The sequence below is a fragment of the Antennarius striatus genome, chromosome 17 (genome assembly GCF_040054535.1).
Source record: "Antennarius striatus isolate MH-2024 chromosome 17, ASM4005453v1, whole genome shotgun sequence".
Lineage (NCBI taxonomy): Eukaryota > Metazoa > Chordata > Actinopteri > Lophiiformes > Antennariidae > Antennarius > Antennarius striatus.
Genome location: NC_090792.1, coordinates 3,329,837 through 3,344,859, shown reverse-complemented (window position 1 = coordinate 3,344,859; position 15,023 = coordinate 3,329,837). Strand labels below are relative to the sequence as shown.

Below are 15,023 nucleotides of genomic sequence, written 5' to 3'. Positions count from 1 at the left end.
ATGTCCTGAGATATTAGAGAAGGTTACGGTTACATTATAACCCACATTTTTTTGCTTTCTAATTTGTTTGTTTGTCATTTTGTGCTAGGTGGAAGAGCTTATTATTCTCACGGTACACCTGGGTACAATGGTTCTACAGAACTTTTTCTGCAACAAAACAAGATCAGATCTTTCCCCCAACATTTCTGCAACAACAACAAGAAGAACATTAACAACAAAATAAGACCAGTCAAAATAAATATACTGCAATAAATCACGATGGTTCACAACTATGCACAGCAAATTCCAGATCTGGATGATGATGTGGACCTGAGAGATTAAACTATAAATTAGGAGATGCTGGTATCTTAGGTTTCAATATGGTAAAGGACAGAGCTACTGCACATACATAGCATTATTACAAATGTGCAACAGAGATAACGTAGATTTAAAATCATAAAATATCTTTTTTAAACATTTGTACAGATATTCTTGAACTGATCAAATGCAGATGTTCAAAAAATTATTACAAGTAACAGAAGTAGTTGTAAGGAATCAGATGGCATTATTTATTTGAACGAGGTGAACCTATGTAAAAAAATGTCATACATATATGTGAGGAAGTTTAAAATTTAACAGACTTCAACATAGTTGAATAGATACATGTTATTTAAATTGATCAGTTGACACTATTTTTGTTTTAAAAACAATGGCACTGGGGAATATTTCCTTTCTCTATGTGGGTTCTAGCTTTTTTTTTTCCTAATTAATTTATAAAGGAATTACCAAGTCAAACTGTCAAATAAATATATTGAAGTACCTCAATCGAGTATAGTTCTTATAATTTACATTCCACTTCTGAAAAGTATACACCAAAAGGCCCCATGGCTGAACCAGGGGCCTATGACGTCAGCAAGCACATTTTAAAATGCCATTTTATTTATACTATTGGGTTTCTCTACGTGGAATTACAGAAAATTAATTCACTTTTAAAACCTGCTGCAGCTGCATCCAGAGCTGCTTTGTGTGAACAGTGGGTGACGGCAATGACTTTATTATCAGCTATGACTTCATAAAATTATGCTGATAATTTGACTACTTACACCTTCAGTCACAAATGATAATTTAATAAGTTAATTAAATTAATTATTAGTTCTAATTAGAAGTTTGCATAACCATGACACTAATGGCTTAATGTTCCAGCAACACCACTGAAATGATCTAAACAATGCGCCATACAGTAAATAAATAAAATACAACTCATGTAAAATTAACCAACGTAGCCTGAGGCAGGGAGAGACTCCTCATTACAGTCGGACGTATTGTTTTGTGTAATAAAATCTCCAGCAGTACAAAGATACAGGAAACCATAGCGGAAGTAGATATATTTTATTTACAAAATAAAATATTTTTTTTTGTCACAGTACAAAAATAATATTTTCAATTTTATTTTGAAACACGAAATCCGGAAACGATAACCCTAAATGTGGCTGCCTAGATATTTTCCCTTCAACATGTTTTCATCGCAGCCTCTTTGTCACTAAGTGTCGGGATTTTTCGCGAAACTACCACGTTTTGTAAGTAGCTTGCGTCAGACTTTAATGCACTACTACTATACTATTGTCCGGCTAACACCCGGGGCTAATGCCGCCTCTGTTTCCGCGGCTCTGACTCGCTGTCATTTGGGTGTTATTGAAAACCGGCGAATGCTCTAGCCTGGAAGTGTTAGCTTGTTGTTCATTCTGGTACTTTGTTGTTGACCTGGTTTTACATGACATGGCTGCTGCCGGAATATCTCACGACACACGGCGTTTTAATTAGTCCAGTAAGGTAGTTATTAAATTACATTGAGTTAGTTATTAACAATTTTTGTCTTAAATAAGTTGCGTGTAAATATATACACAGTAATAAATGCGTCACCAGTTGGTTTATATGTAATTTCGTGCTAGCATGGTTTTGTAAACGTTGCTAACACTGTGTGTCACCGGTATCAAATCATCACTTAATTATCTGGATAATGAGACACAATGACGGGATACTGATAGCTGTTGGTCAGTAATGCCACCGACACAGTGAAGCTAACGGAGCTGGATGGACGCTCTTATCTCTTCATGCATCCCTAACCCGTTAGCCTCCTCCTAGCATTACAGCCACTCCTCCGCTAATCGATAGTTTCTCATTTCAGCAGCTTTAATGGAAGGAACCAGAAAACTCGAGCAGTGTTTGCCTCTGAATATGTTTTCTCTCTACGTAGCAGGTTAGCATCCAGCTAGCGGGCCGTTGTCAGCCAGGACCCAGAGAAGAAGCATCATCATCAATGGTGTGTTTACATCCCGGAGCCGTCACATTCTCCTGTGTGCGCTCAATGAACCATCTCCTCAGCTCTCGTCACAGTAAGTATTGATCAGAGTCAAAGCCGTATTGATCATTCACTCTACACAGTTTTATTTTTAAAACGCACGATTCACTAGCAGTCGCTTGTGTCTCTCTCAGGCTGCTCATGTATGGAGTTTGCGAGGCTCGGAGGGGAGTTCTGCCAAGCCCAGCACCTGCTGCTCATCGTGGACAAGTGAACAGGAGACACCCGCTAGGCGAACACACACACTGCCACCCACACACAGGTGGGTGATCCGAGCGCTGGTGCAGGGGGCTTTATTATATAAGGACACTGGATTATTAAAGGAAGATATATCGGATATATAAATATCTAAATATATCTAATACAATAGAATAGAATGCTTTTTATTGTCATCATACACAAGTGCACAGTGAAATCTATAGACAACAGGATGTTAGACTAAATGATCATATTATTGATAAAGTAAGAGTTGGTTTATAGGATACATTCAGAAAGTCTTGCATTATGTTGTTACGTTGAAAAATCAATGATTGTCTCTCATCAGTGATCATCTCTTCGTAGGTCCTCACTGCCATCCTGTGAACCCATATGAAGAGAAGCCGACCTTCAGCCTGTCAGCTTTTGAGAGTTCCCTCACAACTCTCCTCTTCTGATTTTTTTTCTTCTTTGACTGTGATTTGTACAGATCTTTGCTGAATGGGCTGATCAATCAATTTGAAAGAAAGGAAGAGCAGATCAATTGTCTGTCTTCATTTTTTTTTTTCTAACTGGATTTTGGAAGTCACTCCTCTGGTCTTTGTGAAGCCACTTTTCTGATTTTCATTCAGAATTTTTAAGAAAACCATTTTTGTTAATTCTTGCCAAGAAAAGTTAATTTAGTGACCTGTGTTTTTTTTAGCAAATTGTCAAAGTACATCTTTAAAAAAAAAAATTTTTTTTTTAAATTTAAACCCACAGAGTTGGTCTGTAACTGTCTGGTACACCATTATTTGAAGCACAGTAATTTTCAGAGTCTTTAAAGATCAAAGATTGAAGACCCCTTTATTAGTCCCCGTAGGGGTTATTATCCTGTTTAAGAAATTTCTGCATTACGGAGGAGTTCAAATTTCTGAGTCCAAAAATGAATCGACCGGCTCCAGTGGAGATTTCTTATGACTGTCTGAGATTCCTCATTACACACAACCCCACCAATGCACAGCTGGGGAGGTTTGTAGAGGTAGATCTCATTCCAACGGCTCATATATAACTTTTTTTCATTCTTTACCAGAAGAATCCTCAGTAAAAAGTGTTTGCGTTTTGTAGGACCTGAAGGCCTATGGTGTAAACACCCTGGTGAGAGTGTGTGCTGCTACGTATGACAAGACACCGGTGGAGCAAGAAGGCATTCAAGTTCTGGTAAGTTGCATGGATACACACAAAATGAAGCCACGTAATTTACTTGTAAACAAGGAAGCCTTTAAACATAATATGATGTTAAATACCATCATGCAATGCTGAGTAGTAAACAGAGATTGTAAACCATTCTGGAACCTTGTGAATCCACGACCTCAGGCAGTCTAAACATAGTCAGTAAAATGGAAATGATTTGAAGTTTTATTTTAAAATAAAAAAATGTTCAACAATTTTTTGAGATCAGATCTCTCATCCCTTCTAGGATTGGCCCTTTGATGATGGCTCCGCCCCCCCGGACCAAGTGGTTGATGATTGGCTGAGCCTGCTGCAGAAGAAGTTCAGAGAGGAGCCTGGCTGCTGTGTGGCTGTGCACTGTGTGGCTGGACTGGGACGGTTAGTGTGTGCACCTGTCAGGATTTAAATACAGTAATCCCTCATTTATATGTACTTCAAGATGCACGGTGTCACTACATCAGGGATTTTTAGTAGGTAGTCACCTGATACCTTGCGTGCATTCTATTGACAGTATTTAGAAGTGCGCTGCATTCCTAGGAGTGCGGTGCATTGTATTAAAGAAATGCTTTTCTTTAATACAAGTGCTTTAACCATCAATAAGTGTGGGAAAATGTAATACAGATAGAATGTGGTTTAATATCAGTATGGGGAGGGTTCATAACGTTTAAATTATGGCAAAAAATAAAATAAATAGTTTGTCGCTATATCGATTTCGTTTTTTGCGAGTGATCCTGCAACGCATTAACCGCGAGTAACGAGGGATCACTGTATGAAGCTTTATTTAATATCAATTGTTTGCCAAGAGAAATTAATGTCCATCCAAGCCAGTTGTTATGTTTTTCAGATGCTGAGCTACAGAAATGTGTTGTTCAAATATGGTGTTCATTGTCAGTTGACAGTGAATTAGTGTTGCGTAGCGTTGAGAGTGTGGCACCAGATTTTCAGAATGATTTATTATGAGCCACTACCATTGAGTTCATAAAGAGAATATCCTGGAGCACAACTTTACTGGAAATTTTCATGAGACTGTTGCTCACAGACAGGCGCTCTTGTGTGTGTGCAGGGGCCCGTACCTATATTTATGTGTGAAAATAGCATTACAAAGAGTGGATCAATAATTTCCCTATAGGGATGAATAAAGTATGTTTCGTTTTTTCTTCTTCAAAGAGATGTTTGTACATTGATTCTATTACATTTGACTGTGTTGTTTGTCCTCAGAGCTCCTGTGTTGGTGGCCCTGGCTCTAATTGAGTGTGGGATGGCGTATGAAGACGCTGTGCATTTCATAAGACTGTGAGTTCCAACTCAGTAATACCATCCTCTATTTTACATGATTGTACTAACAACTCCTCTGTCTTTTCATTAACTGTGTTCGCTATCATCCCTCTGAAACGCTCACACACCAATTTTTCTGTTTGTATTGTTTCTTCTTTTGACTTTGATGTCTCTTATCTAACAGGAAGCGTCGAGGAGCATTCAACTCCAAGCAGCTGCTGTACCTGGAAAACTACAAAGCTAAATTGTGTCTGCGCTCCAAAGATTCCAACGGACAGAGTTGCTGTATACAGTAGGCAACATTCTCATAGAAGATTGTGATCTTTTGATGTTAACCAGAAATTTGACCTGTTTGGGCAAAATTTCAAAAATGAAATCTTTTGAAAGCATTTAATGTCATTCAAAAATTTGATGAGCTCACATCAAGGTCCAGAACAACTTCAGACACAGATCAACCTTTTCAAATTGGAGTTGCTAAAGGTTTTGTTTCTGCTTCTTGGTCTGCAACCTCACTTTGATATGTAGCAAATCTAAAAAGGAAACCACACCATCCAGAATCAATGTGTTCTGTCAGCAAAAAAAATATAAAAAATCACTGTGATGTCAGAAGTGAAAAAATGTATCCCAGAAGCTTTTTCTGCCAGTGTTTTTGAGATAGAGCTACAATAATGTTCTTAACGTGAACAGACGTGATCTGAGTTTTAACTTCAGTGTCTTCAGACATTGATGGACATTTTGTGTCAAGACGTACATTTGATTCATTCTAATAAAGTTATACAGCTCAGTGTTTGTTTTAAACCACAATCTAACAAGTGCTGAATAAATAGTTGATTATTACTAGTATATGCTTTCAAGCTTGCTGGTGTTCATCAGCCCAAACAGTGGTTCAGCATAATCTGATCAGAAATCAATTTACTTCAGCCAGAACACGAGAAAACATGCTATATATAAGTAATTATATACAATGAAATTAAAAGCTTAAAATGACTTGAAAAAAATGCTCGTTTGATGAAATGTGTCATCCGCTTTAGTAAGAATCAACCTGACTGCCTGTTGTATAAAGTCTGTCGTAACGGCGCAATCTGCTTCTGTAGAACAAATCTGTGTTGGCTGTGAATGTTTGACGCCGCCCTTCATTTGTGTCACAGAGAAGAGAGTCGGCACAATAAAAGATCAGCCGGTGAATGTATTCATCAATGAACACTTTGCACTTTTGGTAGATTGTCCCGTTAAGTGTGTTGAGCATTAATAAAAACATCGGTATGACCTTAGTGAGTCACTGGCCCTCGATGCTCCAACTCCAATGTGTGATGGGATGGTTTAATATGACTGAATAGCACATCACAATATCGACATTATGCTATAAACAGTAGCAGCAGAAAGTGATGTTTCTCCAGGATTGAGGATAAATATTTATAACAAGCACAATCATAATTAATAAAGAATAGAATAATAAATGAATCCTTGGCTACTGCAGCTCCCACTGTGACAGTAGAGTTGGTGTCTTCAAAGCACCACCCTTAAACTTCAGGTGGTCGTTATTTTATCTTTGATTTCTTCTTCAAAAGTGTCTATTCGCAGTTGTTTAACAAAAAGAAATAAAGTATTGTGTTTTGAAGGTAAATAGCCTATGATACTAACTACACGCAGATAGATATACTTTATTTATCCTGAAGGAAACCCTGTGCAGTAGTACCTTGAGATACGAGTGTCGTTTGTTTGGTGACTGAGCTCATAAGTCAAACAACTCATGAGTCAAACAAGTCTTCCCCATTTAAAATAACTAAAATCATTTTAACCCATTCCAACTGTGTAAAAAAGCCTCAGACCCCCTAAATTATACAGAAAATCTTTTTTTATCAACCAATAGACATACATACTTACCTGTGCATCATTAATTATATATAATTTACTTATAAAATATAAAAAGAAACAACAGTCACAAGGACGCATGAATGAGGTCCAGTCTCAGCTGATGTTGTATCCAGCTAGCAGTAGTGTGCCGAGGCACCGCTCGTGTCTCTTATTTTCACTCGTATGTCAAACAAAAATATGGACAGAGTGACGGCTGTATCTCAGAAAACTCACGCCGAGCTGCTATTATCTCGATGTACTACTGTACCTCATCTGCTCTCATACATTCAAACATTTCACAAGACAACACAGCAGTGAGGGAGCAAAGAAATACCGATAAACAAATACACAAAAGACACAAGATAAACTACAAAGAACACACAGATACACAGCTGAAGACATGTAAATACACAAATAGACAAACACATAAGTGCACATATAAACACACAAATGTACATCTAAATAAATATAAGTACAAAAATGAGGAAACATAATTCTTAACAGACATAACCTAAATAAGCAAATATATAATAGGCGGAACTGTACATGGAGCCAATTCCACCACAACTATAGCAGAAGTCCATCTACATACTCATTTATGTCAATAACATTTTAACATGATTACTGGTAGAAGATTTCTTGGTTTTTGAACATTCACCATCCTGAAAAAAAATATTACAAATCATCTAAAGGAAGGGGAAAAAAACTTGGTAACATGCACAACGTTCAGAGCAGCACCTGGTGGGACGGCGGGGTAAGACATCCTAACAGTTTTGCTGTTATTACATTGGATTATATAATGATTTGGCATCGATGACGCTCCAGTTCAACCTGCTGATGGGACAATCTGCTAAATGTTTTCTGTATTCCTTTAACAAACCCTCATGGAACAACATGACTGCTGCTGAAACCTCAGCGCCCACATTTCCTGTCCGTCTCCAGCTCTGTACTCTCCTCGCTGTCTGCTCAGCTGCCGTGTTTGTGAGAACTTCTGCTCTTTGTGACATTCTTGATTTTTTGTATAGGTTTCATTTTATTTCCTGGTACCTTTTTATCTATTTTATGTATTGATTATGCTGTATTGCTGTGTGAAATGTCTGTCTGCTTGAAAAACAATATCCACCAATCTTCTCAGATAATTAAAATCTTAAGTGTTGGAACTGCTGCGTGCTGCAGAATGTGTTTGTAGTTTAATGTGTTTAACAGTCTGCTTCTACAGCAGGACGTAGTTACCAGACTGCATGCAGAGCTGCAGCTGGAACGCGGCACTCATCCGATGTTAGGCCGAACCCGTATGTGTGTAGCGTGTGTGTGTGTGTGTGTGTGTGTGTGTGTCTGACATTGCCTCTGGCTATGGTGGTGCTGGCTGAATGTGAGTGCCATGCTGGAGCAACACTGAGCTAATGGTTAATTCAGGGTTGATTGCTTTTATTGACTGACCTGACTGACATCACATACACACACACACACACACACACACACACACACACACACACACACACACACACACAAACCTTGAACAGAGGATGAAGACATGAAATGTTCGTGAACTGGGTTCGAGACAGGCTTGTCTTTGATGATGTGTTTGAGGAAAGAATAGTGTTTTATGTCATAGTCCTTCATTAAATTTTGATTTTATATGCATAGTTAGTGTTCCACTATTAAAATAGACAGCATGTAAGGAGTACATACAAACTGGAAAAAATGACATCACAGTTTTATGTAAGTAGCCTGCTATTACAAATCATATCACAAATCTGTCAAGCATATAACACCCACCCCACCAAATCTGATTTTTACAAGAAGTTAAGGAAGAAACTTCAAGATCAGCAGACGAGGATCCGTCTCCCATCCTGATGAGATGAGTGTGTGTGTGTGTGTGTGTGTGTGCAGCATATATGGAATTATGATGACAGCAGTAGTTGAAAAACACAGGTGTAGGGGCTGCATCCATAACCCATGAAGCTCTTCATGTGCATTAAGCAGATGTTCCAAAAGCATGTGCTGCAGGTTGATTGGCCGGTCCCAAATTGCCCGTAGGAGTGAGAGTGTGTGTGTGGTTGTGTGTCTTCGTGTGTGGCTCGGCGATGCACTGGCGTCGTGCCCAGAGTGTCCAGCTCCCCGTGACCCGCTACGACGGATACAGCGGTAGAAAGTGAATGAATGAAAATGAAGTATTCATTCTGCCCATCAGTCCTGTGCAGAGGTCAAGTTCACGCGTTCCCTGATTAATGTGGGTTGCTCCTGTGGCCAGTAGATGGCGCTGAACTCCTGTCGGACAGCAACAGTTTCTGAATATTTAGTGTCGTTAAAATTTATATTGAAAAATAATAGAAAAACACTGAATCATTTTTTTGAATTTACAACTCAAGACATTAAAGCAACAATAATTATTCCCCAATAAATATTGAAACATCACCAGAGTTACCACCGTAATGATCCGTACTATTATAGTTTGTATGACGTGATTTCAAATGATCAGTCACATGCAGACACATCAGAGACTACAGCGTCCTCCAGCAGAGGACAGTTCCATGATAATCTGATAAATATATGACAGCTGAACATCTCTAAGCTCCAGCTGTAAGCCACTCCACCCTGTGTGTGTGTGTGTGTGTGTGTGTGTGTGTGTGTGTGTGTGTGTGTATTAACTGTCCAAGAGAGGGAAATCACTGCTATCATTTTTCTGTCTTTCGTAAAACATTTTCCACTTCAGATAAATCTGCAGGAATGAACATGATAGTGTTTGACTCGCCAGTGTTGGATGGAACTGGATGTAAAAAGGAGAAACTCACCCAACAGGCCTGATTAGTTGCTACTCCATAAATAAAGAGGATAAATATGGACTTGAGAGAAAAAAAAATTATCACTTTTGTGCAATATTAACAATCGACTGTATATTGTGTTCCGTAATAACTTTTATTGATTATTTGATTACAGCATTAACGGTCCTCATCATGGAGAGGTACAACAACTAGATGTCATCCTGTGAGAAAGTTAGAGCTGCTCTGTCACTGTCAGGTGCCTGAAAATGTGGCAACGGGAACGAATGGGAATCCTCGTGAACACCTCTAGGTGCTGCTGCCTGGCTAGACGTGTGTTTAGGCCTCTACAAAAAGTACTGGACACACTTGTCATTAAGAGGGTCGAATCACTGTGAAACTACAGTAGTGAGTAAAGAAGACAAAGTTGTGCAGGTGTTGTGACACACACACACACACACACACACACACACACACACACACACACACGGTGTCTGTAAGCATGCAGGTAGTGAGAGGTAGAGCGGTGTGCTCCTTGATGGTGCGCCCCAATGAGCAGCTTATAGAGGGAACAGTGCCTTGCTCAAGGGCACCTCAGCAGAGCTCAGGAGGTGAACCGGCACCTCTCTACTGCCCTCATGGTAGCATTTTGTATTATATTTGGGGAAATATTTGCAATACGTCATGTATACTGTTTTTAATTGATTTATTTTTGCTAAACATTTAATTTTTGTTCATACACATAATTTACCATGAAGGAAAAATGAACCCGAGGTGGGCTAAGGCTTCCAGGTGTGACTTACTGTTACTCACTCAGCCGCTAGGGGGCGCACACAGTCCAGACACGATCTAACATCTATGGAAAATCTATGGTGATTGTTCCACCAACTCTTTTGCCACGTATTGTACCGAACTTGTGGGCAATTTCATCGCGGAGGAGGAAGAGGAGGAGACCGGGCAGGCAGGTGGGAGGGATGAGCGGGGCGGTGACCCACTTCACCCCGGAGGAGCGCCCGCTGGTGACCGACAGGAGGGAACGAGTGAAGCGGTGATTTAATGAACCACCAGCTGATGCGTCCAGGTTCGCTTCCCGGGCAGAGGAGAGGGGCTCAGTGCGCACCGGGGACAGGAAGGGAGAGGGAGGGATCGGGAGAGGACAGCGGAGCTACACATTTAGTTTGGTGCGCATCTGGATGTCTGTCTGGACGCAGAGAGGAGCGGGGATCAACCTGAAGTCAAAGAAGCGGTGAAAGAGGAGAGGAAGCGGAGGAAGCTGTTTCTAACGGAGCTGCAGGACAGACCAGCAGGAATGTTACCGGTGAGTTTTCACTGATGCTTGAAGAAAATGTGTCGTCCTATCGAAGAATCAGTCATATATTCTATATATATATAAATGATAAAAGGAACATATGACTTTACTGAAACAATTTCTGAAGAAATCCAATTAATCCAGTTATGAATTAATGCTTTTTTTTACTCGCTTTTAGACAAACTTTATTATATAGAAGCCAGTCGTTGTCTCTATAAAAGCTGTCAAGCGTAGACATTTAAAGAGGGCAGAACAGGATGTTGTGGGTTCAGCTTTCAAAATAAAAGCTCAATAGTGTAGTTTAAAAGTGTGACGCTACATCCACACGGAACGCGAACAGAAATATTGACGCTGCGCCATTACACTGAAAGTCAACGCAATGGCAGCGAATTCCATGGCGCGAGCCGAGAATTTTTAAGTGAAACTACAAATTTTGGCAGCGCCGTATCTCCCAGCCAATCAGCGTTGAGATTCCTGCTGACGTCATCAGGTAACCGAAGGGAACGCTGGTAGTAGCAGTCAGTGTGACAACACCCAGAGCGATGGGACAGGAAGCAGTTGTGTTACTTCCACGGCAGATACGAGGAATCAGGTTTGATAACGGTGTTAATAGTCAAAAGAAATATTTTATTTATATTTTATATATATTATACAATTTTCTTCAAATCAGAGGTGATTTATACCAGTAACAGTATTTTTTATAGCTGGTTTACAGGTGGTTCAAAAGTCTGATTCTTTCCATACTTCTGGCATATAATGGGGAGGACATAGTTTAGAGCCCTGGTCCATAAATATGTTTCTAAATATTTTCGTTGGGTTAAAACTATTCATTATTCTTTCGTGTAACATGACTGACACATCAAACATGGACAGAAATGGTGCCGAATGGTATTTGGGGATTTTTAGTATATCATTTTTTTGTTCTAAGGACAAAACAGTCAACTGTATGTGTGAGTGCAGTGTAATATTATTTGTCTTATTGGTCTTAGAATAAATTGTCTTATTCTCAAGAAGATAGGAGGTATTGTGTACCGTATGTCTTCAAATACTCATAGTATTTAACAAGAACCAATGCAGTCACAGACTGCACCATCCTGTGACATGGCAAACACAATCCTGAAGTCTGTTTTCCCCTGAATTCAGAATTTTACCCTGACCTATTTGCATAGGTCAAAGATCAAAACTAGCGCTCTGATCAACTGTCAGTGATCAAAGCAGTACCTTTCATCTTTTAATCTGCAATGGTTGCGAAGACATTTGGTGGACTAACTAACGGACGGACACACAAACGCTGACGATTACAATACATCACCGCTTTGAAGCGGGTTGTAACTAGAACCAAGGCAGTCACAGACTGCAACATCCATACGGCATAGGGTTTTAACATTCACTCACTATACTATGTTCATGAGTGAGGCTTTTATTTTGAAGGTTCGATCAGATGTCATGCTGTACATTTGGGCGTCTTGATTATAAGTACTGCAGTTACTTATACAGTATTTGTTTGAATAAAGACACAATGCTCAGTCTGAATCTCATTTATATGTATATTAACATAATTACATATGGAGTTGTCGAATGCTTCAAGAAGACTCATTAATGTACACCAAGATCTTGGTGAGTAGAAAGTGAGTGAATGTTGGAAATATACATTCTTAAATGTTTTCAGATTGTGTGGAGTAAAGCAGATGCTTTTATTATTTTAGCAGACTGTAAACATTTTATAATCATATTAGAGTTTTTACATGCAAAGCAAAAAGAGAAAGGCAATAGTATTCCTCTTTGCATTTTGCCACCTCTCTTTCTTCCCTTCCTGCTCTATCTGGGCCGGGCTGCTGTCAGCTGCAGACAATACACCGAAGATATAGAGCTGTGTTTACTGCAGAGAAGCACTGGGAGTCCCTCTGCCTTGGCATCTGACCCCATCCTGAATATTCTTCCAGGTTCAGAGCTTTTCTTTTTTTTTTTTTTCAAGCACAGGGAGCTTAAGCCTCCTCTTCGTCTTTGGAGTGTTCACAGCATTGGTAATTTTAAGACAACACCTCCTTTTTGCCTCAAGTTGATATCAACAAGTCGACTTAGTTATTCAGACTGCAGGGAACGCTCTCTTCTCTGAGTCACTTCACACTCTGTTCTTCTGACAGCTCTGTCCTGACCTCTCACTTGATTCAGCCCAAACACAGCTGGAGAGCTACTGGAAATGACTTCGGAATATTTGAGCATCCCTGGAATGATGTTAACACGGCTGCCACCACGTTTGTTTCTTGTGGTTGACAAAAATGTTTCTTTAAATAACATAATGATGCATTCAATCTATTATTCTCATGGTCAAATGGCCTCTTTTTCAGAGAGCAGTTTGAAATATCTTCACATCTATATCAACGCATTTCCAGGAACTCTTGTACAGACGTTCATGCTCTCCAGATGATGAGCTCTACTTCTAGGGCGATACAAATGTATCCTGAAATAACATGTAAATATTTGGCACGTATTGGTATTGATTTGACTGAAGATGAGTTCTTAAATGTATTCTTGAAGATCATGACCCACCCGGAGACACACTCAGCAGGAGGTCCTGCAGAACACGGTTCAGACGTGTTCAGACCGCTGCTCCCCGAGCCGTGAGCTCCTGTTTCTCCGGTCACATGCAGTTCCTATAGAGACTGGTGTGTGTGTGTGTGTGTGTGTGTGTGTGTGTGTGTGTGTTTGGGCGCCGGCACTGGGAGGTGGGGCATCTGTAACGCAAATCACTTTCAGCTGTCACGGTGCTCATGCACGCACGCACACACACACACACGCATGCACGCACGCACGCGCATAACACACACACACACGCACGCACGCACGCACACACACACACACACACACACATCAACAACTTGAACTTATATCTTCCTCTCTTTCAGTAACATTGTTGGTTGGTTTAGTCTCTAGAAGTAAAAACTCACACAGTCTTTAAATGTATTGCTGGCAGCAAAATTCCTCAACTCATTCCTCAACTGATCTTTGCAAACAGCTGATAAATAAAATATTTAATGTACAGTAGTTGAGCAATTTTGCTTCCAACTGTATTTGTTTTCCGTGTCAGGACATAGACTGATCCGATCTCTCTGTGGTCAGACGTACTGATACATAAAACACACCTTCCCCAGAAAGAGAGTAAAGTTCATTCCTGTGTTCATTCATTCTTTAGATTAAAGTTAAACCCGGGAGCTAACGTGTAATTGTAATGTAATACAGACTCATGCATGTCGTCTGTGTTCAGTGCAACTTTATATCTGAGCTTGTAAATCTCTCCAGCTTATTAGCAAGTGTTACTTGAAACAGCCTCTGAACAGACGGTGAAGCAGATCTATTTTCTCCTCAGTGTAATTTTTTCCTAATTTGTCTTCCCATGTGGTATTTAAAAAATAAACCCTTGGTTCATTATTAACAACCGACCAAATCTTTGTTTGAAATGTCACAGAAATGAAATTAGAATCACGTGGGCTTCCACCAGCTGCTCTTTAGTAATCCCTGATTTCATCTAAGACCGGACAGAGTTGAGAAGCAGCCCGGTAAGAGGAATCTATTTTAAGAACTACAGAACACAGAGGAAGAGTCAGGACAATAGCTTGGATCTAAGGGGGTAAAAAAAGTAAAATGTCTCTGCAGATATTACTACAGAGAAACGCAGGGAACACACTGAAACTCCTCTCACTCCCAAGAGGAGTCCCCATATGTTTGGAACAGCAGGTGTGAGCTCACCGCACCCCAGATCCCAACGCAGCCCGTCGTTTAAAAAATGATTTGCTAATGCAGTCAAAAAAACACACAAGACACACACACATCTACACAACCCACAGTCACATTCTGTAAATACCCCAAAAGTCCCAAAACAGGGTTTTTCTGTGACAGAATAAGTGCAGCACCCACATAATAGACTAGACCATCCTGTATCTGTCCTGTTCCTCTAGTTCCGTCTGTGGATTCGTCTTATCTTTCCTGTTCCATCAGCGTCTGAAGTTTAATCCATTGTCTTGTTTCTCACATCTGTCATTCTGATAAAACGGTGTGTGTTCCTGAGACGTTCCGTCTG

The 15,023-nt window shown here is 39.9% G+C and overlaps 2 protein-coding genes across 5 annotated transcripts in view; both read left to right on the top strand.

Annotated features, from left to right (window-relative positions):
* The first annotated feature begins 1,473 nt into the window (after positions 1-1,473).
* LOC137611305 (protein tyrosine phosphatase type IVA 2-like) lies at positions 1,474-8,034 on the top strand. Of its 4 annotated transcripts, none has more exons than XM_068339429.1 (8): positions 1,474-1,556; positions 2,234-2,372; positions 2,473-2,600; positions 2,900-3,554; positions 3,641-3,733; positions 3,993-4,123; positions 4,964-5,038; positions 5,205-8,034. In XM_068339429.1, exons 4-8 carry the CDS (start codon positions 3,459-3,461, stop codon positions 5,314-5,316), a joined length of 507 nt encoding a protein of 168 aa, XP_068195530.1. In that variant the 5' UTR covers positions 1,474-1,556; positions 2,234-2,372; positions 2,473-2,600; positions 2,900-3,458; the 3' UTR covers positions 5,317-8,034. The 4 variants fall into 4 exon arrangements, with proteins under 4 accessions (XP_068195530.1, XP_068195529.1, XP_068195532.1 ...); XM_068339428.1 differs by having other exon boundaries at positions 1,487-1,556; positions 2,237-2,372; XM_068339431.1 differs by lacking the exon at positions 1,474-1,556 and adding an exon at positions 1,627-1,804.
* A 2,554-nt stretch (positions 8,035-10,588) lies between these two features.
* LOC137610485 (apoptosis-stimulating of p53 protein 1-like) overlaps positions 10,589-15,023 on the top strand; it is a 38,984-nt gene continuing 34,549 nt past the window's right edge. The window contains exon 1 of the mRNA XM_068338049.1: positions 10,589-10,954. Within this exon, the coding sequence (XP_068194150.1) occupies positions 10,946-10,954 (9 nt within the window). The 5' untranslated portion in view covers positions 10,589-10,945. The remainder of the gene's footprint in view (positions 10,955-15,023) is intronic.

Coding starts and splice junctions, on each gene's coding strand:
- LOC137611305 (XM_068339429.1), top strand. CDS start 3,459: ATGAATCGACCGGCTCCAGTGGAGATTTCTTATGACTGTCTGAGATTC. Junction 3,734..3,992: donor AAGAAGGCATTCAAGTTCTG/GTAAGTTGCATG, acceptor CATCCCTTCTAG/GATTGGCCCTTTGATGATGG. Junction 5,039..5,204: donor GCTGTGCATTTCATAAGACT/GTGAGTTCCAAC, acceptor CTTATCTAACAG/GAAGCGTCGAGGAGCATTCA.